The sequence below is a fragment of the Homarus americanus genome, unplaced genomic scaffold (genome assembly GCF_018991925.1).
Source record: "Homarus americanus isolate GMGI-L3 unplaced genomic scaffold, GMGI_Hamer_2.0 scaffold22250, whole genome shotgun sequence".
Classification (NCBI taxonomy): Eukaryota; Metazoa; Arthropoda; class Malacostraca; order Decapoda; family Nephropidae; genus Homarus; species Homarus americanus.
This window is the reverse complement of record NW_024741189.1, coordinates 9,614,503-9,638,023: the sequence shown is the minus strand read 5'-3', so window position 1 is coordinate 9,638,023 and position 23,521 is coordinate 9,614,503. Positions and strand designations below refer to the sequence as shown.

Here is a 23,521-nt window from a genome sequence, read left to right as displayed (position 1 = left end):
ACACAGTCAGTGGGCACTCTTGTACTCTTTAGCATGATGGAATTGAGTTCTTGTTAAAAGTTCTCAAAAGAATCTCAAGCAACTCGAGAAAAATTTTCATGGGTTTGGCAAGATAAAGTTCTTTTGATTTTCACTTTGCTAATGAAGAAAGATATATTTTTCAACTTTTTAAGTTGTTGCATTTTACTGCCTGTAGAACAGGATCATATATGCAAAATACCTTTGATGCTTAATAAGCTAATGACCATTTAAACATATTTTAGTGGCTCCCAAAGGCAACATTCACTGAGTTCTGTGAGTTTATGTGCTGGGATAGAATAAAATTGCACAGTAAATTTGCACAAGCTTTGAGCTATTTCACACTTGATATTGCTTTTACAATGTAACTGTAACTTTCCAAAATAGTAACAAGCCAAAATGAAAGTAAAATACGGATATTTTTGTATTGTGAAAGTATCTTTTCTTGCCAAACTCTCCAATAAAGTTGAGACTGATATTTCTCAGTAATTTGGTAACATCATTAAACATCTCTTTAACTCATGATGCAGTTTATTCATTTAATGAACGATCATTCTGATACTTCTTAAAAATGTAATAGACTATAGTGAAGCAAGCTTAAATTATCTGCTGCAAACTGTTACTAACATTGAAGCTAATTAGTAATTATCCATGACCATGAACTTTGATCGTTCATAGGTACATTTCTTTTATATGACCAGTACTGTTAAAGAAGTTTAAGATCAGTCTCCATCATATTTTATACAAAGTCCTCAGCTATAAGTGAAAATTTAAGTTTATATCCCATCATAAAAGTATTCTCTAATTAAATGTCAGCAAATTCACCAGTATTAGCGTGCATAATTAGCATTGTCTTCGCCTCTACATATCGTCAATCTTTAATAATTTGAAGTATTATGTTTCGCTCTTCTCTTATCATGCTCAATATTCTATTTTTACACCTTGCTGGACTTTGCTTATGAGCACCATCCCTTTCCTATCAGTTTTTGCATTACTTCAAACTTCTGTACAGTTTACTCATCTTCTCTGTTACTAGATTTTCACAGGTACTTTGAAGGAACGGTCTTCAGCACATCTGTTCATTATAATACATTAACACAGAATATACAGTCAAACCTTGAGATTTGATTAAATTTGAACAAGATCAATTACCCTTACCAAAGTACAGTAGATAACTAATGTGGATAAAATAATCTGCCAGGATTCATGGATGTTTATGATTCAGTTTTCTTGTTTGTGGAACATAAGAAAATTAATTTGTGCCCTCCGTCCCATGTCCTGTCATATGAACATATCACTTTCACTCTGTCACTAGATATTTATTGAGTCTTTATTCCTTAAACATTTATGATTAGTGTTGAAATCATATATACTTTGGTGTATATTATTATTATTAGTGTTAATTGTTAATTTCTGTGTTTAAGTTGTTTACATTTGATGGTATGAAGGGTTGATGTGAAGGGTATAAGAAATTAAGGAATTTTAAAGTATTTATGGGGAACAGAGTAAAAGGGGACAGTGGGCAATGGGGATGATAATCATAAATGATTATGCAAGAGATAATGTTGTATGTTCAGTGTTCGCTGAAAGTTGATTGATGTGCAAAGTTGGTTGTTCAAATGTTAATGAACTATAGGTTGGTAGTAATGAAATTTAAATTGGCTTATGCATAAAATATAGTGTGATTGTACTGTATGGTTTAATGGGGAGATATTTGTAAATCATGCAGGTAGTCAGTCACCAAGTGCTAGAATTGTTTCAGGTTATGATGGCACAGGTAAACTTGACAGTGTAGAAATTCTTGGATTTTAGAAGAAATCCTTTGTCTTTTGCAGTAAACATATGGAAGGGTAAGAGTATTTGCGGGGGTTTGAGTACTTGCTTTTGTCCCATGTATATACAGGGTACAGTATTGAAGTTAAATTGAAATACAGGTACTGTATAGACCCTCAAATCTGGGACTTTTCAGACCAGAATTTTCTGGTTGTCTATGGTTTCATTTAACCAATATTAATTTCAAAAGCTATGTAAAAACATTATTTTATTAATACAAATAGATTTGAATAAAGATAATCAAGGTACAGGTATACCTCAATAACTGATGCATATGTTGACTGCAAAAAGTCAACAGACAGGTAATCAACAGTTTTTGAAGCAATAAATCCCAAAAGGATACTGTACTGTGTAACAAATCTGGGAGGTTAGGGACCAGTCACTCCCTGAAAACTTCCATCCACCCTTGATGTATCTTTGTCATTCAGACTGTTAAGCAAGAAAATAAAGCAAGCAAAATAATCATTAATTAAGGAATGTAAGCATAAATTGAGACTGTTATTCACCAGTGTTGAAACTTTGAGTCCACATTGAGTCATCATTCCTCTGCTCAGCCAGCACCTCTGGCTGAAGGGGTGGCTGATGCTTTGGCTACTGTTTCTACCACTAAGAGTTTCAAAAGATAGCCCCATACATTTCAAAAACAATTACTGTACATGCTAGTGGAAATTTCTGTGGGCTAAGAGAAAAGTTTTAAATTCAGCAGACATACTAACACGTGCACGCCCTCACTATGTTGATGTGCCATGCCTATAAACCTGTTCCATGTGGTTACTGGAGAAATACAGCCATCTGCAGACATAATAAATGGCTTCTCTTCTCATGAATTTTTTTGTTAGGTAACTATGTTGTGGGAGGGAGGAGGGAGGGAAAGATAAAGTGGGACGTCACCCTCGATACAACGTATCTTTTTATTCTCAAGTCAAAATACAGATTATAATCATATGCCAAGAAAATTGTTGCAATGTGTCATTAAGTATTTATGATCGAGATACTGTATGACGTTATATAATTACAATCCAAAGTTTATTGTTGTTAAATTTAGCCATTACTAAGTCTAATATCTATAGTTTCAGTCAAACAGCTCTTCCCCATATGGTCGTGTGTGATAAACATTACAGCGTGTATGTGAAATGAAAGTACAGTACTGTACTATTTATTAAATATATTATTTTAATTTGTCATATAGGCACTTCTTCAGATTCTTAGAATGCATAATTCTCTTACTTGATGTTCACCCAGTGAAGTAATCAAAGAACAAGGTTTGACTGTTTTTCTACACTTAACTTTCTGTTTAGTATTAAAATTTTACTGTAGAGTAAAATTAGTTTTCTAGATTTATACATTAAGTTTTTGTAGAGTAGTTGTAAATATTGTTCCCAGCAAAACACACACACACTGGACACGACGGAGCAGGCAGCAGATCTAACCAGTCAGTGTTGCTGGTGTGTTGCAGGGCAAGCGAATTCGCAATTTCACTTCGCAGGTGTCTGGTGATCAGTCTCAGGATGGGAATGAGGATGAAGAAGTTTCCATAGAAAATTCTTCTCTAATCAACCGCTTTAAGTTCTTTGCCAACTATGAAGATCGCGCTAAAGAAGAAGAAATGAGGCGGAAGAAAGTTTTCCGCTTCACACCTCCACGTGATGCTGCGGACAAGGTTGATGAAGATCTAGTTAAGGCGCATTTGCCCAAACGTTGCATGGCAATTAACTGTGCGGTGTGCAGGCTTCGGGTAATTTTTTCATGGTCACTGAGATGTTTAGTATACAACCCACCAGACTGTCATATTGCCGATGCATTCTGTAGCTTTTAGACACAGTGTTTTGTCTTTGTGACTGTAGATTCGTCTTCAGGCCTCTCTGCCTTATGTTGTAACCCTTGTCTATTCCAGCTGTACCAGTGTCCTATACCACTCAGTTGGTCTGTCCCACACCACTATAGGGTTAAAAACAAAACATTGGAGCCCCATTGTATCCTGCAATAATATGTTATCCTGATTTTTGTGATTATCTTTCTAATTATTATTATTTAAGATTCCAATCCTTTAGCATTATTGACTGTTAATGCTTCTAATACTTTGGATCCATTTAAATCCATCATGATATACCATATTCATCATAACCACCATCATGGTTTTTTTTTTTTTTTAATTTTACAACATTCACAGCTACATTACAGGCACAGAACCTTCTCTATACAATTATTTCCCTCACCATCTCCACACCAGTAAGAATTGAAGCCTTCAACACTTTTCACTAAATAATTCACCAAAAAAGTCTTAAGTTGATTTGGTTATTACTATACGTGTGTAAATTAGGCGGCAATTGCTTATCGATGTAAAATTAGGAAGTATGAAAACACAAGGAGAATTAGAGAGTAGAGGGAAATGATGAAATGAGAGTTATTAGACAGCAAAGTTTTAGGGAAGTTTTACAGGCAGTCCCTGAGTTACAAAGATCTTGGTTCTGAAAATGCAAAGTTATGAAGAAGAAAAGATCCATGGTTGATTCAATTACGAAATTTTATTTTTATTTTTTTCCTCTTGGGACGATGTTAAGGTGCCTGACAGACATCTCACAGTTTGTAAGTAACTCTGGTGTCCTTCACTGCATTTATTACACTTCGTATGTTTATTATCGGCTTATGATTGTTTTGTAAGGTACACCAAATATTTTCATTACAAACATGAGTTTTATCATGTTACGAGTTAAGACAATGGGGAAAGATTAAAAAATTTTGCAGGAACATATCTCTGCTTTTATAATGGGAGTCTGGGAAAATGTAATTAGATTGAAAAGAAATTACTTTACAAAAGGTTTTTCAGGAATGGAATCCTTTCAGAAATCAAGGAATATCTGTTCAGTATTTATTTGACCACAAATGGTAGGAAAGCGCAACTGTTAAAAGAAAATTAATGATCCATCAGTTGGAAGTGGGGGGCCAATTCCTTAATGTCTTCCATGACAACTTAACCAGCTGGTTTGATGGATATGTTGATGTCTGGCTGCTTCATTGAATGAGTCTTTTTACTCCGTTAATTTCCACCGTTGTCTACACCTGGGATATGAGACATTATATTACCCATCTATCCCTCAGTGTGTGTGTGTGTGTGTGTGTGTGTGTGTGTGTGGTCTCAAAAACATGATATCGTGTAATAGTAGAAGTGGGTTTTGATGACACATGGCACAGTAACTTATTTTTTTCTCTTTTAAGGGTGTGCATTGAAAAAAATAATATTATTTTATGAAAAAATACAATAAAATATTGTTGGTTAATTCAAATGTATTGGAGGGGATATTAGCATACTGTATAGTATATGTGTACAGTAAAGCCTCTGATAACGACGGTTCAACTAACGAAGATTCATATCTAAGACCCTGGTTAATTTAGGACCCAATTCAATTTACCCCATTATTTTCTTCGTATTTACGACGAAATAAAAAAAAATATATATTACATTTTTGTATAAATAATAACTAAATCCCGAAAAAAAAAAGCCTTGCGCACGGAGTTTGCTGGGCTTGTTAGTGGTGACGCCAGCATCACTAGTATTAACAATCGCAGCTGGTGGGCCCTTTGTTTTCACGCATGTGAACAGGAAAAGAAGAAAAACTTTCTCAGGTTTCTTACAGCATTTTTGCATCCCTATTCAACATGAGCAAGAGAGCAAGTGGTGGTAGTGCTGATTCAAAAGCTAATAGAAAGTGTATAAGCTTAGCCGAGAAACTAGGTGTTAAAACGATATGAAAAAGGTGAGAGGTCTGTGGATATTATATGGAGCAAGCAATGAACATATTTTCTGAAGTGGATCCATTAACAGAACAAAGCATTAAAATTTAAATAAATGCAAATGACCTCTACAGAAAGATGTATAATGAGAAAAGAAAGCAGCTACACCATGAAGTTCAGCATCATAAGCAGCTTCAACAACAACTTCAGGATCAGTGACAGTTTCAGCAACAGCTTTATGGAAAGTTACAGCTTCAGCCAGAGTTGAACCTGATGACTTCGTCATCTGAGTAAAAACTCGCACCTCATCATTTGCTGTCCTTATGTTTTAGACTTTACCACTATTGGTGAGTAGATTTTTTGTTTTACATTCGTAAGTATTATTTAAAACATTTATGAACAGTAAATAAATGTTGCTTTCATATTCATATGTAGAGAAATTACGATATGTTTTCACATGTATGCACTTGCTGTACATACGTTGGCGTTCCCAATCGTCTTGCTTTATTTATTTACCATTAGTGGCTAGCTACTTCTATTGTTCCATTTATTAACATTAAATAACATTTCTGTACTTAAAACATATACATTCATTTTTTTACATTAATTGTACTCCAGCTACAACCAGGGTCTTATTTTCTCGTGTAGACTCATCGTCCGGGACTCCCGGCTGTAAACACTAACGAAAACAATGGGGTCCCATCTCCTCTTGTGTGACCATATTATTGTATTACTCATTTATATTTATAGTTTGCAATTTTCATTATTTGTACAGTACAAGGGGTATTTGTTTTGGGGGAAAAGAGGGTAAAAAGCCACACAAAAGATATGAAAAGGTCACACTTGGGAATGCATCTCATTATCATTGCTTTATTTTAATGGTAATTAATGATTCGCGATACGATGATTCACTTTACACTGCAATATTGGAGGACACAATACCGTCTTTATTTGAGGATTACTGTATTAATATATTTTGTAGCATGTTTGTGTTGAACAAGAAACTGTTTTGATATACAGTATTGTCAGTGGCGGACTGGCCCACGGGGAAATTTCCCAGTGGGTCCCAAAGTGATGGTTCCTTTGAGTACGTTTTGGGATTAAGTGGGCCCTTTTGGACACTTTTGAGTGGGCCCTTTTACAAGTTTTCCCGGTAGAAATTTTTGACCCAGTCTGCCACTGAGTATTGTATATTATGGAATCAGATGATTGAACTGTAGTCTGCATTTTTATGTTATATTTTGCTCTATAGAAGAAACTACAGCAAGTACTGTACTTTATTTTATTCAATGAAACTGTATTAATCAAACATATGAAAATATTTTTGCTTTATTAATTGGTATAATTATAAAAAAGTTGGCAGTGGTGAGGGGGGGGAATTAGGGAGGTGATGATGGTCTCCACCTTGCAAAGCATTTTTACATCTTTAGTTATTAAGTTCGTCTTATGAACCATTGTGAATTGGTACTCAGGCCAGTCAGTGATCACATTTCTCCAAGGCCTGCTGTAGATAGGGGCTAAACTTGTTCTTGGCTCATGGCCAGCACATGTCACTTTTTGTTGCACCATTTATAGTAGATACTGTACCATATACCATACAGTACTTACAATTCAAATTAAAAAAGACAGAACACTCTTATATCAGTCACTTTGTGTCATGCACATTGAAATTTGAGAAAATTAAAATTTTGTTGCATATGAAATATAAAGAATGTACAGTACAGTATATTGTGATATCAGGGACAGGTATTTAAATCTCACTTCAGTGTATGGAGAATTGAAAGAACAAGATTAACTAATATTTTCATTTATATGATATACAGGTACATATACTGTACACTAGAAGGCAGCTTATATAGTCTTTACACAGTACAGTACATTGAAATTTATTTGTGTCAAATACAATTTTAATTGTACATTATATTGAGATTAAAAATTAAATTCTTTACGTAATTAAAACTCACGACAGGAAGCTGTGACCACTGCTGAAATTGTAACAGGTATCTAGATAGGAAATACTATACCCATAAATTGTCAGTTGACAGGGCTTGCCCCCACAAGTCTACCAGAAATTGTTAGAATTCAAGCACTACAGTGCACAATCACATTCTTTTCCAAGTTAGTTTGCCACCAACAGCAGTACTCCAGGCCATGATATAGTAACCAAGTAGATACAGCACTTTCTTCCTGTCTTCAGGGATGCTATCTCATGTCTGGGACATCCCCAGTACAACCAACCTTGAATGGGTACCTAACTGTACATTTTGGAAAGTGAAAGCTGTCGAATGCATAGTTAGCTGCACTGCCTCGTTATATTGTGGAGGCATAGTACTGTACATGTATTCACTGTGTTGCATCAACATTGGCCATAATGAGCAGTCAGATATATGGGATCCTTTTCACTTTCATTTTTCATTGTTATTGTGATGAGTTGTATGATGTTCAAGGTGTTGTTACAGAGCTCCTGCCGAGATGTATATACAGTACAGTACTTTATGGCAACTGTTATGTAGAGTATTAGAGTTATGATAATAATCATAATATTAATACTCACTGTATAATTTGGTTAGACTTAATAATTCAGGGGCTCATCCTTTTGAATTTGCTTTTATTCTTATGTGATATCATTACAGTAGTACCCCGATTTACGCGGTCAATTGAACCCACAGGGTACTGCGGAAAGTGAAATCCACGTAAATGGAACAACAGAACATATGGGATTAATTCCAATAGAGACTGGCCCGACCCCCAAACTCCACTTTTTCCGACGCAATACCTATGTTGTAGTAAAAATAACAGCTAAATTTTATGATGGTATGCTCACACAATTAATATTTAAGAGAAATACAGTCGCCAGGTTAATGTCCCTTCAAATAATAGACTCAAATCCCCCCCCCCCCTCTTCCCAGCTCACTAGCCCCTACCTCTCTGAGAAATGATTGGGTGAAACACTAGATTTTAACGTTTAGTAATAAATAATACCTCAGACTAAAGTTAGGATAATATAATTGACATTTCTGGATTCCTTGCAGGTCAGGGAATATTTTGAATGTAAACTTCATATATTTTGCACAAAAGATAAAATACTTGCTTTGTATAAACCAAATTATTACATTAGATCTAAAATTTGTATGTCTAATGCAAAATCCATGATGTTTATATTCAAAATGATCATCATATTGTAAAAATTCCAGCAATGTAAATTATATTCTGGTCCAGTAATTTGTATGAATTTTATGAGCTAAAACAAATATCTTCAGTTAATAAAAAAAAAACTATTCTTGGTCGACGTGTCTCGCCTATCTCTACAGTATAGTAGGGGACTCAGACAAGCCTCAGCACTCAGCCCTTGGCAGCCTCACAGTCCCCTAGCAGTGACAAACAGCCTTTGGTGTCATCACATAGCCCTTACTAGCTGTACACAACTAGCAACTTATGAGCAGCACTAGAAGCATCACGTAGACCTTATGGGGGCATCAATCAGTTTCCTCAAGAGACAAATAACTCTAAAGAGCCTCGCACATCCCCAAGTTGCCACAAACATCACATATCCCTGTGAAGTTACACTGCCTTGAAAATAATTTTTAACATTTACAACATTTGAAAAAAAATACAAATACAAAAGTTTATACAGAAGAAAAATTCATTGGTTACAAAGCAAGTTGTGAACACGTAAAATATAAATTACTGATAATTAAGGTAAATTGTTAAACTATTGCTATACAAAGTTCTCAAATTATAGCTACAGGTTGACAATCCCTTATCCGAAATTCAAAAAGTTTTTTAGTGAAGCATTTTTTTTTTTTTTTTTTTTACAGGGATTAGCCACCCGGCACAGGTCACTGACCCACATTGGGGCCTGGGGAGGGATGTAAGTCGTAGTAGTAATAATAATAATAATAATAATAATAATAGTAATTATTCATAGTAAATAATAATAATAATAATCGTCATTGATAGTGAATAAAAATTTTAATAAAAAATACACAAATATAAAATAACAGTAATAATAAAAATATTAATAAAATAATAATACAGGTAATAATAAAGAAATACAAGAATGAAAAAAGTTCGAAAGTGAGAAACACGAACCTAGACCCGGGAATTATTATTATTATTATAATTATTACAGGTTGACAACCCTTTATCTGAAATTCCAAAAACCGAAAGTTTATTTTGTGGGCATATTTTTTTTTTTTTTCCCTTCAGGGATTAGCCCACCCGGGCATAGATCACTGACCCACATCGGGGCGAAAATGTAATAGTAATATTAATTATAATAATTATTCATAGTAAATAAAAATTTTAATAAAAAGTACACCAAAATAAAATAATAATGACAACAATAATAATAATAATACTAAAATATAATAATAAAATTAATAATAATAATAATAACAATAATACTGTAATAAAAATCTAATAATAATAATAATAATAATAATAATAATAATAATAATAATAATGAAATACAAGAATGAAAAAAAAGATAAAAAATGAGAAACACGACCTAGACCTATGAATTGTTATTATTATTATAATTTTTATTATATTTTCGCCACCCAGGCCCCAATGTGGGTCAGTGACTTGTGCCCAGGTAAGCTAATTAAAAAAAAAAAAAAATTAACCATTCTTGGGGGATGAGGCTACAGGAACAATCTAACTTAGGGACTTGCAAAGTTTACGCACCTATGCTCTGCATACTGTAATTGTTATTTTTATAGCAACATATATTATATACAGGTACACTCCATATAATGCAATAAAATAACTACAATAACAAAAATAATGCAAAAGAACACTGTGTGCGTGTGTGGAACATTTATAGAAGTGTAAATATTTAAAATGGTGTTTACCATTACCACATGAAGGCTTCTAGAATGCTTGGCGTATTTTTTCACACCGTGGTTTTGAAGTAAAGTGATATCTCCATTTAGCCAGAACAATTGGTGCAGAGTACTTTCAGGAATGAGAGATTTCTGGGTAATGAGACGACTCTCTCAAACCAAGAAAAATATCCCCCATCCCCGGAATTTTCTGGGTAACGGAAAAATTTTCTCGGAATTTCCGGAAAATGCACCTGATTTTGATCTATTAAATCTGGGAAAAAACTCACCCCTCCCCAGAATTTTCCGGGGATTGGGAAAATTTTTCTCAAAATTCCGGCTTTGGGAACGATTTTCTGAAAATTTTTAATTCCGGGTTTGAGGGATTCCGGTTAATGGAGATACAGGTACTCCTCGACTTACAACCGCCTGGACATACGACCGCCACAGTTGTACAAATTTTTTTTCAAATTACATATTTTCGATCCCAACGTTAGTGATCGTGCTGCGTACTGACAAAATTTTCGTTTGTAATTCCCTTTAAAATGACTGGCAAGTGTAAAAGTTAGAGTTTCGTGGTGCTGAAAGAAAGAGAGACACCCACTATAGACTTTCTATGTATTATTTTCACATTTTCGACTTACGACCTGGTCGTCGGTCCCTAACCCCGCCGTAAGTCGGGGACTGGCTGTATTACTGTACTGGCACAGGCGTGGGATGAGCGTCTCCCACTCGTGAATTTTCACTTGCATGCTTCGTGTGAAGTCCTAATGGACTTCATTAATTTCTAAACCATGCCTGCCTCACATTGGAATATGAAGCTTTGGTTAGCCCACTCAGTTTGAAAGAAATACAGTATTACTGTAGGGTATCAATATTTTTCATTTACATAAAGTAGTGTGTTTGTGAACATCGAATGAGGGTGCTAAAGTATCAATTTCGGATAAGCGGGGTTGCGAATATCGAGGTATTCCTATGTATGTCCAGTGCAGTAGACTTATTGTTGGTGCTTCACTACCAAAGTAAAACCATATGTCTTGGCTGGGCCTCACAATCTCATACTGCATCACAACTAGTGGTGCAGTTTCTCAGTAGCTTCTCTGTGCTCCACTGCAAGTATTTCATTTATTATGTTTATTCCTGCTTTTAATAATTGATTACTGTACATTGATAAATTTTCAAGGAATGTATCTCAGCTTTTATAATGGGAACTATGTGAAAATGTGATTCGATTTACAAAAAGTGGTTTACGAAAGGTTTTCAGGAACAGAACTCTTTCATAAATCGAAGAATGCCTGTACTGTACTGTGCTTGAAAATTTGTCTATGCTGAGCTAAATTTAGAGTTACAAAATAGCATCATGCATTAGCACAATATAGATTCCCTTCAGAAGAATTACATTCATATTTGGTAAAATGTAGCAGTGACCTGTAATGGGGTTGGGTTTGAGTGAACTAACTCTCTTGGGTGTCCTCAAGCTGTGACCTGCAGGACAATTGCTCTTCATTTGGGACATTTGGCCATATCAACTATTTTGTTTTCAACTGGAGGAAACTTAACAAATTTCCAATTAATGCTTTTTTCAGATATTTTGATTTATTTTTAAGGGCTCAAACATACAGAAATACATTGTATGTACTTATGGGCAATTTTAAACTAAAACAATTTACAAATTGCATGTCATGTCTACTTTCTTAACATAACATTTGTCATCCTGTTCACTATAAGGTTTATGTTTCCACCTGGAAATGACTGGTAACTGTTATGGTTTCCTGATATACAGTACTGTAGATGTAAGTATGAATCACTCCTGTCCTGATAAGACAGGAAGACAAATCCTTTTCATCTGTCTTTAGTCAAATGTCAAGCTTTCAGAGGCAAGCAGTCAGTTAAAGCTTTAGTTCATTAATAAGAACACAGGACTATGACTAACAATGTTTATATAAAGGCTGTTTTGTGTTGAAAGTGTCCAGATATATCATTTAGAATTATAAATACTGTACCTATTTTTTTTCATTATTTCATGCTGTAAGATAAGCCACTAGTAATAAGTGTCAACCATCTTCAGTGTATATGTATCATAGTAGCACATTCATATTGTTGGTTACTTTAGGTTTTCACATCATATCATTTTCACAAACCGTTATCAGCAGTGTACTTTGCATATAGTGTACAGTATGTAGAAGAATTCTCAACAGGATACTTTAGCCATCAATTAAGGAAAACAGTTGACCTTGAACCTTGTTTTTAATAGAAAAAAGGCTGTGGGAATAACAAGAATTTCATCATTTACCATACTGTACTGTTCTGGATGAGGGAGAAGTTAAGAGTGGTAAGCAAGAAAACAAAGTACTGTATAATAAAGTAAAATAATAAAAGGTAAGATAGAAAAATACAGCTCTCAAAGAACAGTACTTTATATACATATATCATAATTTTGTATTCGAAGTTAAACAGCGCTACAGTGTACCCCCACTAAAAAATTATTCGGTACCCGTGTCATATTGTATCACGCCATAAGGGTGCCGAATAATTTTTAGTGGGTGTACATATGGCTAAAGAAATATTTTGAGTGGGGGATTTTTTTTTTTTTTTTTTTTTTACACAAGAAATTCTTCCTGGAGTGATAAGAGACTTATTGATCTACTTATTGAAAACTCTTTAACATGATTGATTTGAAATGAGTTGGCTGTTTTGAGATATTTAATATAAAAAAGAGTAGCTCCAACAGATTTGTTGTTAATTATTTAAAAGTAGGTATACTCGTCCAACATATCTTCTTACATATTATTAAGCTCTTCCTCACATATTAAAAAGTCTATTCTGTGTAATCTTTCTCCATTATGTATGTAGTGGTATACTCATTATTTTATCCTATCCTTTTTCTTCAACTATATTTTATAATTTTATTTCTATTTTCCCTTTTTATCAGTTCATCTTCTCGTATTCATGGCAACCATCACTTCATTTTTTTTTATCCTGCTTTATCAAATATTTTAAACAGTTAAGCATTGTTAGCTTTTATCTCCTTTGCTCTCCTCTCGGTGTTGCTCCCTCACTACCATCATGTATCCCAGTGTGTCACAACACTTTTTCTTTAGTCTCAGTATACCCCATGCTCTGTGGTTGTATGGCATTATCTCCCTCTGTATATACTGTCCTTTTTGTTATCCTTATACTCTAGCTAACCTTTCCTGTATCCTGTTCTATCAATTTCTTCATCTTCTTTTTACTTAAATCCCTCTTCCATCTTTGTTGCCATTACTGTTATAAATCAACAAATATCATTATTCATAGGATTTAAGGATTTAAGTCAGATCTTTGGCATTGCAAATCCCTTTCCATTCAGTTAAAAAAAATTAGAATATCTAATGAAATATTTTCTTTCAGGGTGTGATGGTCATCTTATTTCTTTCTAAGTAAAAGTGTTATCAGTATCTGGTTTGAGTTCTCAGGTTTTTCCATAGAAGGATCATTTTACACTTTTTCTTACATTTTGGGGGATCCACTGCCATTTTTATCGGTAAAAGACCAGGTCCACCATGTCAGTCTTATGTTTGCTCGAGACATCACTGGATATTAGATAAATTTGTAACCATTGTGTATTCTAACATTCTTCTCTTTAACAGATTAATATGTCTAATTCCACTAACATAGCAATTTACCTTCCAGTTCAACTTTTATAAAATACTAATTCATAAACACCTTTTATGATTTTCAGAATATAGTTTCCATCCTTACAGTAAAGGCCCTTTGGGTAACAGCTCATTGGTTTATATTACTAGCTTTCCTTTACTTAAAGCTAACCTTCCATAAATCATTTTGAACCATTATAGATTCCAGACCTGACATGATCCAAGGGCATCAGGCTTTATAGAACCTTCTCCTTCCCTCTTTCCTTTTATAATACAGTACAGTATTTCATATAATTTTTGTCTTTTTTCATATGAAGTATTATATTATAATGCAATGCTCCAATTTTAGGGTATCGATATTGAAGAGCAAGAGTTGGGACGTGACCCCAACCTCATCCGATGCACAGACAATTATCAAGATGAAGTGGATTGCCGCAAAACTCGCAGTGTACTTGCAATGTTCAAGAAAATGGAACTGCAGAGCGAAGAGGAAGAAAGAGGTATCTACCTATAACATAACAACAGGCTACTACAATATGTTTTGGTGATAATGAGAAGGGAAAATTTTTCTTGTAGATTTTTTTGTATGTGTGCAAAAACTTTGTGGTTGCCACATATATAAGGATAGGTGTGTTGCACCTCACTTATAAGCATGACACTTTCCTAGGGACTTGAGACTTAGCGTATGAGTCATACAGAGAACCCACTATACTATCCACCATGAGCACTTATATAGTCGGTTCCTAATACTGTACGGTGCATAAATCGTTGCCTCTAGTCTCATGTTATTCTTTGCTAACCATAAATAGCTGCACATCTGGGGAACTTACATACAGTATCCAAGATTATAAAATCTAGTAAGAAAGAATTATGTAAATGCAGTTTGAAATGTATTAAGAAAAGTAACCTAATGTCCATTTATGTAACTAAAAAAATAGAATATGTACTGTTGATCAATATCTGCAAGAAAATTTGATTTAAAACTTTAAAATTTAGTCTGTACGCACTAGCACCTTACATGAAATGAAATGAGTTGAGAAAAATCTGCAAATCTTCCTTGAAAGTTATTGAGAATTCTAGGAGGTTTACTTGTAATGAGCAGCTTTTTAAAAGACAAATGCAGGCTGATCAATTGGTTGTTTTTGAAAGAGCTTATTGTCACTGACAGGTCCTCGTCCTCTGAAGCGATTTACTCCACCTCCTGAAGGAGAGGAAGAAGATTCTGATGATGAGGAATATTCAGATGAGGAGTATTCTGATGAAGATGATGAGGAGGATAGTGAGGAGGAGGAGGAGGAAGATGAGGATGAAAGAAAACCAAAGTACAAGGATGAAGTCTTGGAGATGGTAATGTATATTTTTATTCCTTAATACTGTATATTTTATTTAAGTTATTATCGATTAATAATCTTTATAACTTATAGGTACAGTTTAGGTCAGGAATTCATTATACAGTTGGACCTTACTTGACGGCGAGTCGCTGTACCAGACCTCCCCAACAACACACACATTACTTAAATGATCTAACAACAATTGTGAGGAAAATTACCATTTGGGTTAATACTCTTGGGATCGCCTGAAATTTATTTAATGAACCTGTCACTTGCTCTGTTTGGAGCCCGTAGAATGACCAGAAATCGTGTACAATACCTGATGATTATCATCTCTCATTCATTTTTATCTCTGCCTTTGTCACTATCCTGCATTAATATTAGTGAAGGATGTTGCTAGTGAAAAGTAATTATTTTTTAATTTATAAAATGTACACACAGTACTCTCCATATACTGTACATACCTAGAAGGGTATGTCTGCTATATAATAAAATATCTCGGTCTACAGTCTTTGTAAATTAGTTGAAAGTACAGTATGCCCTTCAAATTCGTGGGGGTTAGGTTCTCAAAATGGCTGACGGGGAGGGGGAGGCAGTTTTACTTGTGTACAAAGAAATGTATATTCTCTCTGTGTTTGCCCTTAGAACAATATTTATTTTTTTCCTGTATTGTATATGTGTGTGTGTATCCAAAACACATACAAATAAATAATAATGGGAACATTCTCCCACAAATAATCATTAAAAAAATGTATTAAAAATGTTGAGTCTACCCTATAGTCTACTCTGTGCTTTATTAATAACAAAGCAAGGAGTGGAGTTGAGGGTAGACTCAACATTTTAATTTTTTTTCAGATTATTTGTGAGAGGATTTTCCCATTATTATTTATTTGTATGTGTTTTGTGTGTGTGTGTGTCAACACACACACACACACATGTACCCGTATACAGTACAGGTAAAGAAAATTACCAGCAACTTTAAAACTACCCTTAGACATTCTTGGGTACATCCAGGGTGCCGTCCACGAATAATAGAGGACCGCGAAATAAAATCCGTGAATTATCCTGGCATACTGCACTGTCTTCTGAAAAATGCACAATTGGGTACACAATTACCCGGTATGAAAAGAAATTTTTTTATTTTTTATTTTTTGGCATGTCCACTTTTATGCTTAAGATATGCATCATTGTAGATGATTTTGATGAATACATTCCTTCATATAGATCCAGCTTGAATCAATTTACTGTAATAGCTGGTACTTACATCTAAACAGATCTTACAGTTTATGCAGATAATTGCTGTTTTGTATGTATGCAGTATATTATCTGATACCTTAGGGGAAGAGCTATGAGGGTTCAGAGAGAGAAGATATGTGGAGTAGATTTTTGTGTTAAAGAACATAAAGAAAAGTTTAGTTTTACGTACTGTAATTGAATTTTGGCATCATAATGACAGTTAGTATTGAGCCTTTAATGAATAGTATTATTTAGAATATGTTATGTTTAGTTTAGTGATAAAAAAAATTCTTGAGTTTGGCATAAATATCTTAAGTCTTTTGAAATTAAGTGATATATACTGTATATAGACTGACATGTTTGTTATTGTTTTATCACCATTTCAGCTGGTAGGTGTTCCTGTATGGGGTAGGTGTGACACTAGCAGTATAGATACCCAATATTCGCCCTTTATAACACTGTATAGCAAATGTTTCTCACTGAAAAAAAAAATTGGTAAGACTTTGGAAGTTGCATGCAAGTGTTACTGTAACTCCTGCCTCAATTACCCTAGAATGAAAGTAATTTTAGGCACTGCTTCATTATTATTGTGTCCCACTGAGTTCAAAGGTAGTGCTTGTCATTTGGTTTTGTTCAGTTTATATTCATTAAGGATTGCTTTTTGTGCCACACTGAATTAAGAGAGCTGCTTCACACTTTTCCATAATAATGCAGAAGAAATTATGTATTCTAATATGCATACTGTATATGCTTAATTTGACTTGCAGATATATGTACTACAAAGTTGCAAATGCCTCTCTTACCAATACTGTACTTATGAAGTATTTTTTTGCCGGAGTTAAAAGTGTACTTACTTTTATGATGCAAAAACATATGGTTGATGCCATAGAAATTTGGGAAAATATTTGATACATTCAGAGTACATCTGACTGATATAAAGTTCACGAATCAAAGACTGCCACAGAAAAACACCCTTAACCCTTTGATGATGATGATTAAAGCTCTCATCTTTGAGGGTTAAACCATTATTCTAGAGTAATTAAACCAGGAATGTAAGATATTTGACCATTACCTCATTTTACTGCCATCCTCAAAAGGTTAAGCCAACATTCTTGAGTACAGTAATGAAAATTACTACCCCGGTATCCTATTTTTTTTTTTTTAGCCATTATCTTGTTGAAACCTCATTCTCAAAAGGGTTTCAGCAAATTCCAACGTATGTAAGTAGTAACCTCTCGGGCAAGGACAGCAAACTCTTGCCGCAGCAGAAGAATGACCTTCATAATGCCATAGAAATTAACACCTCACCCTTCTTTTGTTGGAACTGAGAATTGAATTTATGGGTTGTGTATTTTGAAGTGTTATCTCTACCTTATAGTTTGTATTTCATCTTAAAGCTTTTTGTCAGTTAATAGTAGCATATTGGGGTATTTTCAATTAAAAGTAAATTTTTCTATTAATGATAACAGTGAAAAAATGGTGCAATTTAAGACAGCACCTTCAATTTTTTAAGAATACCTTTGAATTTATCACAGTAAAGTTGATTTATTTGTTTTATTTTTTGTATTTAGATATGTATCCTGTATATGCATTTTGTATATATACTTAAGTTTTTCATGCTTACAGATGTTAACATTGGTACAGTACAGGGTGTCCCCATTATAAGTGTTTTAATTTTAAGTGGTTTTGCAGTCAAGTGGTGAAATAATTGTGGACCTCCATGTAAAAAGTCCCCCGAAGTTAAGAGGAGTCTCAGGCTGAAAGCTGTCGATCATTGGGAGCACAAGCGTTTGAGCGATTAAAATTCCTGCCCGCCTCCCATTCTCTTAAAGTTCATTCTATTTGTCCATTCTATCCATGCTCAGTACCACAAGATTCTCAGAATTTTTTTTTCCATTATTTAAACAAATATACTATTTCGAACTTCTCATGATCTTAAATAACAATGAATAGTTTATTATTATAAAAATTCTACTTTTGGATTGTTTAATATTTATCTTGACAGTGATACAGCCGAAAATAGATTCACCAATCACAATCACCTTTACATAGTACAACCTTACTTTACCAAATATTGCCAGGCAAAATTATCACTATGAGAGTCAGGGTGAGGTCGCTGGATGTTTGGCCGACTGTACTTTCAACCGAGAAGTGCCCTCTGAGATGTTTATACACTTCGATTAGGTCAACCCCTTGCCCGTCTGTAGTATAAGCTAGGCAGTTGCAGGTGATCTCATCTCCCTGGGAAGCTCAGGTTCTGTAGAGCAGGCACCAGTCTGGTGGCCCTCCTTTGGACATTTTCAATCAATTGTCAGTCTCTAGCATACCTCGGGGACCAGAAGGGGTGACAGTACTCCAGACAGAAGCACCTCACTCTTGAAGATCGTGACGAGGGATGGATCATCCAGATACCTAAATGACCTTATAAGACCTATTAGTTTCGTTGCTTGATTCACCTTCTTTTCACAATGGCCAGAAAACTTAAGTTTCTTGTCGACTTACACACCCAGGTTCTTTTCACATTCGGTCTCAATTAATGCAACTTCTTCATCCTGTTGGGATATATGATATGCCTCTACTGTAGGTGAGACGCAGGTGCATCCTCTTGCACTTTGTGACATTGAATCTTAGCAGCCATTTCTTCGACCATTCTTAAAGCTCACAGAGATCTTTCTGTAGCTTCAGAGTCTGTCCGTTTCTTAATTTCCCTAAATAATTTGGCATCATCCGCAAGCATTTTTATGAAGAAATGTATCACTTCTGGCATGTCATAAATGAAACAAACAAACAACAATGGGCCCAATACACTGTCCTGTGGTACCCCGCTTGTCACAGGCACGACTATTTCGTGCCATTAATCACCACACACTGCTTGTGATCGTGAAGAAAGTCTCTGATCCACGCGAGGACATTTCCCCGAATTCCGTCTCCTTCCAATTTAATTCTCGTGGTAGGCTGTCGAAAGCCTAGGCAAAATTCTAAGTATACAGTATATTGTCGATATTTCCACCTTGTTCTAGAATTTGAGTCCTAACATCCAGAACCTGAGTAATTGTGTTAAGCAGGAGCATCCCAGCATAAAACTGAGTTGACAGTCCTTTACAAGGTTTCACAAGGTATCACACTGTCATAAGGTCTCATTAAGAGAAACCTTGACACATTATAACACCTTGACACATTTTGACAACTTATGACACATTGAAACATTTTGACAACTTATGACACCTTGAAACATTGACAATGAATGACATCTTGACACATTTTGACAACTTGTGACACCTTGACATACATGGCACTGTATGAAACATTGGGAAAACTTGACACATTGTGATACCTGGTACATTGTCAATATGGTACTATAATTGAGCTTTGCAACAGGTCAGTACGTAATTCACAACTTGCTTGAATATACAAACATCATTAAGTTATTATGAAATGACAATTCTAGTACAGGTTGTACCTCTCTAGTCCGGCATTCTGTGGTCCGGAAACTCCCGTGGTCCGGAACGATTTTAGTTTGTCCAATAGGTAGATAGGCAGCTCTTTTTTTTTTTTTTTTTATCTGAATTATTATTATTATTACAGGAGTATTAAATTTTTGCCCCTCAGGCCCTAATGTGGGTCAGTGACCTATTCCCGGGTGGGCTAATCCCCTTAAAAAAAAAAAGCCGCTGGAAATTAAGGTTTGTTTACATCCGGCAGCTCTCTCTCTCTCTCTCTCTGCTTGTCTATACAGAGTACAACATTTAACCCTTCAATATATATATGAGCAGTAAATAAGTGTTGCTTTCATATTCTTATGTAGAGTAATGACGATATATTTTCACATGTGCGCACTTACATACGAGCAGTCTCACTTTTTTTTTTACCATTAATGGTTAGCTACTTATATTGTTCTATTTATTAACATTAAATAACATTACAGGTACTTCAAGCAACCATATTCATTTTTTTACATTAATTTTACTACAGCTAAACTCAGGGTCTTATTTTCTTCAGTTTTATATGTAGAACCAATCAGTCACTGGTTTCGTAAGCTTTAACATAAACAATGCCGGCAGCCGTCTCGTCTCCTCTAATATTCCACGTATTATTAATAAATTGTATTGTTAATTTTGCACACACGTACATTAATTCAATAAAAACAAATTCAGAAACATTAATTAAAATATATATGAACAGTAAATAAGTGTTGCTTTCATATTCTTATGTAAAGTAATGATGATATGTTTTCACGTGTGCGCATGCGCACTTACATATGCGATCTCTCTTTTTCTTTACCATTATCGTTAGCTACTTCTATTGTTCCATTTATTAACATTAAATAACATTACTTAAAACAACCATATTAATTTTACTACAGCTACAACCAAGGTCTTATTTTCTTCAGTTTTATATGTAGAACCAGTCAGTCACTGGTTTTGTAATCAACGAATACAATGCTGTGTCATTTCCTCGTGTGTTTTAATATTCTACGTATTATTAATGAATTGTATTGCTCATTTTGCACACAAACATTAATTCAATAAAAAAGACATTCAGTTATAAACAATAATGAATCTTTTGTACATAAGAGAAATGACGCTGTTTACACGATTATGCATGTCGTCTGCACGTTGGCGGGCCGTTCAAACCCGTCGAAATTCAAGTTTCCGCCGTCAAAATTTTTATTTACTGTATTTATTTTTTTGTGTTCCAATAAAATACGTTAAGAATTAAAAACTCGCGAAATTTGAGAAGCTACTATACGACATTTAACCCTTCAATATGTCTTCAAAGAGACCATGATGCAGAGAAAGTGGTGCTAGTGCTTCCAGGTATAAGCACAAGCCACTATCTATCCAGGAAAAGGGTGAATTTCCATGGTCCGGCACCGGTCAGGTCCCGAGGTTGCCGGACTAGAGAGGTACAACTTGTAGTATTATCAGTAACAAACCACTATTGCCACACACAAACACACCTCAAGAATATTTTTAATGGGAATTTTAATTTTTTTTTATAGTGACTTGGCATTGTAAAATTTCATATTATCTTAAGTCTCAAGAAGCCATCATTATACTTCTGTGTTCCAGTTACATAAAATTGGGATAATAATAGACTTATGGTAATAGTCTTTAGCTGTTTACTTCTTTGACCTCAATACTGTACAGTTATGTGTACAGATTACACACTTACTTTCCTAAATTTATCATACCCAGAAAAATCTAAATATTTCGAAGATATTAAAAATAATTATGGTGGTTAATATCACTAAAAGATTCAATATTTTATGACACAATTAAGGTTTATTACTCTGGGTAGGGTCAATTTATTGGTCCCGTGACCAACCAACCTAAGCATGGTACAGTACAAATATTCTCGTCTTAAGATGCACCCCCCTTTTTTTAGGGGGGGGGCTCTCCCCCTCAAAAACACAAAGGGTCAGCTTATAATCATGCACATATGCTATTCCATCTGAAACATGAGAATAGAGTATACACCACAGTAAATTAAGTTGTCGGTCATGAGAAGGAGTTATACAGTTGGACTAAAGTTACATTAAAGATGTTGCTGCTAATTTGAACTTTGAATGCAAATGTTTTTAAGAAAGGACAGCCTCTGGAAGTTGGAGGAATGAAAATTATTATGAAGAGGAAAATAATGCAAAAAAGGAAAACGGCTATTCATGTAGAATTTAAAAAGATAATTTAGGACAATTTGGAGTTGGAGAATATCAGATAATCAACACTGAAATGGAAATATTTTTTGATTAATGATTGTCAGTGGGAGAAAGAGTAATTTCTCTACATCTCCCATGGTGCTGATTTCACAGGGTTACTGAAGCCAACTGTTGCACTACCTACATAATGAGTTATTCCTTCAGTTACATTCCAGAGGCTGAAAACATGGAATCCTTGGCTACGGAAACAAATGCTGGACTGTGTTCCGTAATAGATTTTGTTAAGTTTAATATCAGGTATATATTTATGATTGAAATTAAATTTTAATTGCAGTTAGATTGATGGAAAGTGGCACAATAAACATTCAGAATTATTATTATAGTTTGACGTGTTTGGGTAACTGAGGTTTTGTTACTGTTACACTTTTGTTCAATAGTATACGTGTATCTCTAAACCAGAAATACTTGTAGACTGTACCTAGGATTTTTCCTCATCAGTGTCATGAACACAGTGAGGAACTTTGACTATTCAGTGGCTCAGTATACAATTCTGGTTTGTCACAAGAATATTGGGTAATGTGAAAGTTTTATCAACACCCTGTTGGTCCAACCGTAAACATTATTTTCCCAGTTTTCCAGATTTACCCATAAAAGCATGTTGCTTCCTCACCAAGGGGGTCTACCTCACTCTACGATGTTACTTTAGCAATGGAAGATCATATATTTATGAGTTTTAGTATTCTTTACAATTTATATATTTTTTAATTATTTATTATTTTTTATATTTACCATTGGCAGCCTAAATTATATAATAAACCCTCAACTGAGTAACATCTGGCATAAACCTTACAATTTTTTTTGTTTTGAATTTCTATAGCAATTCTGAAGTAATTTTACAAAATTAGTAGTTGTATAGAAATTTAAGAGATGAGAACTAGATTATTAGTGGACAATATTCATAATTGAATAATAATATCAGTACAGTATACAGTTTTACCCCGCCTAACGCGGTTTCACTTAACGCGTTTTCGCATATACGCGGTGAGTGTCCGAGACGCTATTTTTAGATTTGCCCCACCCGCCACCCTGCCTGACTGCCTGTTTTAGCTCATAAAATTCATACAAATTACCAGGCCAGAATATAATTTACATTGCTGGAATTCTTATAATTTGGTGATCATTTTGAATATAAACATCATATATTTTGCTTTAAACTTACAATTTTTAGATAAAAATTTTTCTCTAGGTAAC

The 23,521-nt window shown here is 34.4% G+C and overlaps 1 protein-coding gene across 1 annotated transcript in view; it reads left to right on the top strand.

Annotated features, from left to right (window-relative positions):
- LOC121875758 overlaps window positions 1–23,521 on the top strand; it is a gene marked incomplete at its 5' end in the record, with an annotated part of 126,700 nt that overhangs the window by 85,857 nt on the left and 17,322 nt on the right. The window contains 4 exons of the mRNA XM_042380442.1: window positions 3,308–3,586; window positions 14,394–14,544; window positions 15,213–15,391; window positions 16,629–16,631. Coding sequence (XP_042236376.1) covers window positions 3,308–3,586; window positions 14,394–14,544; window positions 15,213–15,391; window positions 16,629–16,631 — 612 coding nt within the window. The remainder of the gene's footprint in view (window positions 1–3,307; window positions 3,587–14,393; window positions 14,545–15,212; window positions 15,392–16,628; window positions 16,632–23,521) is intronic.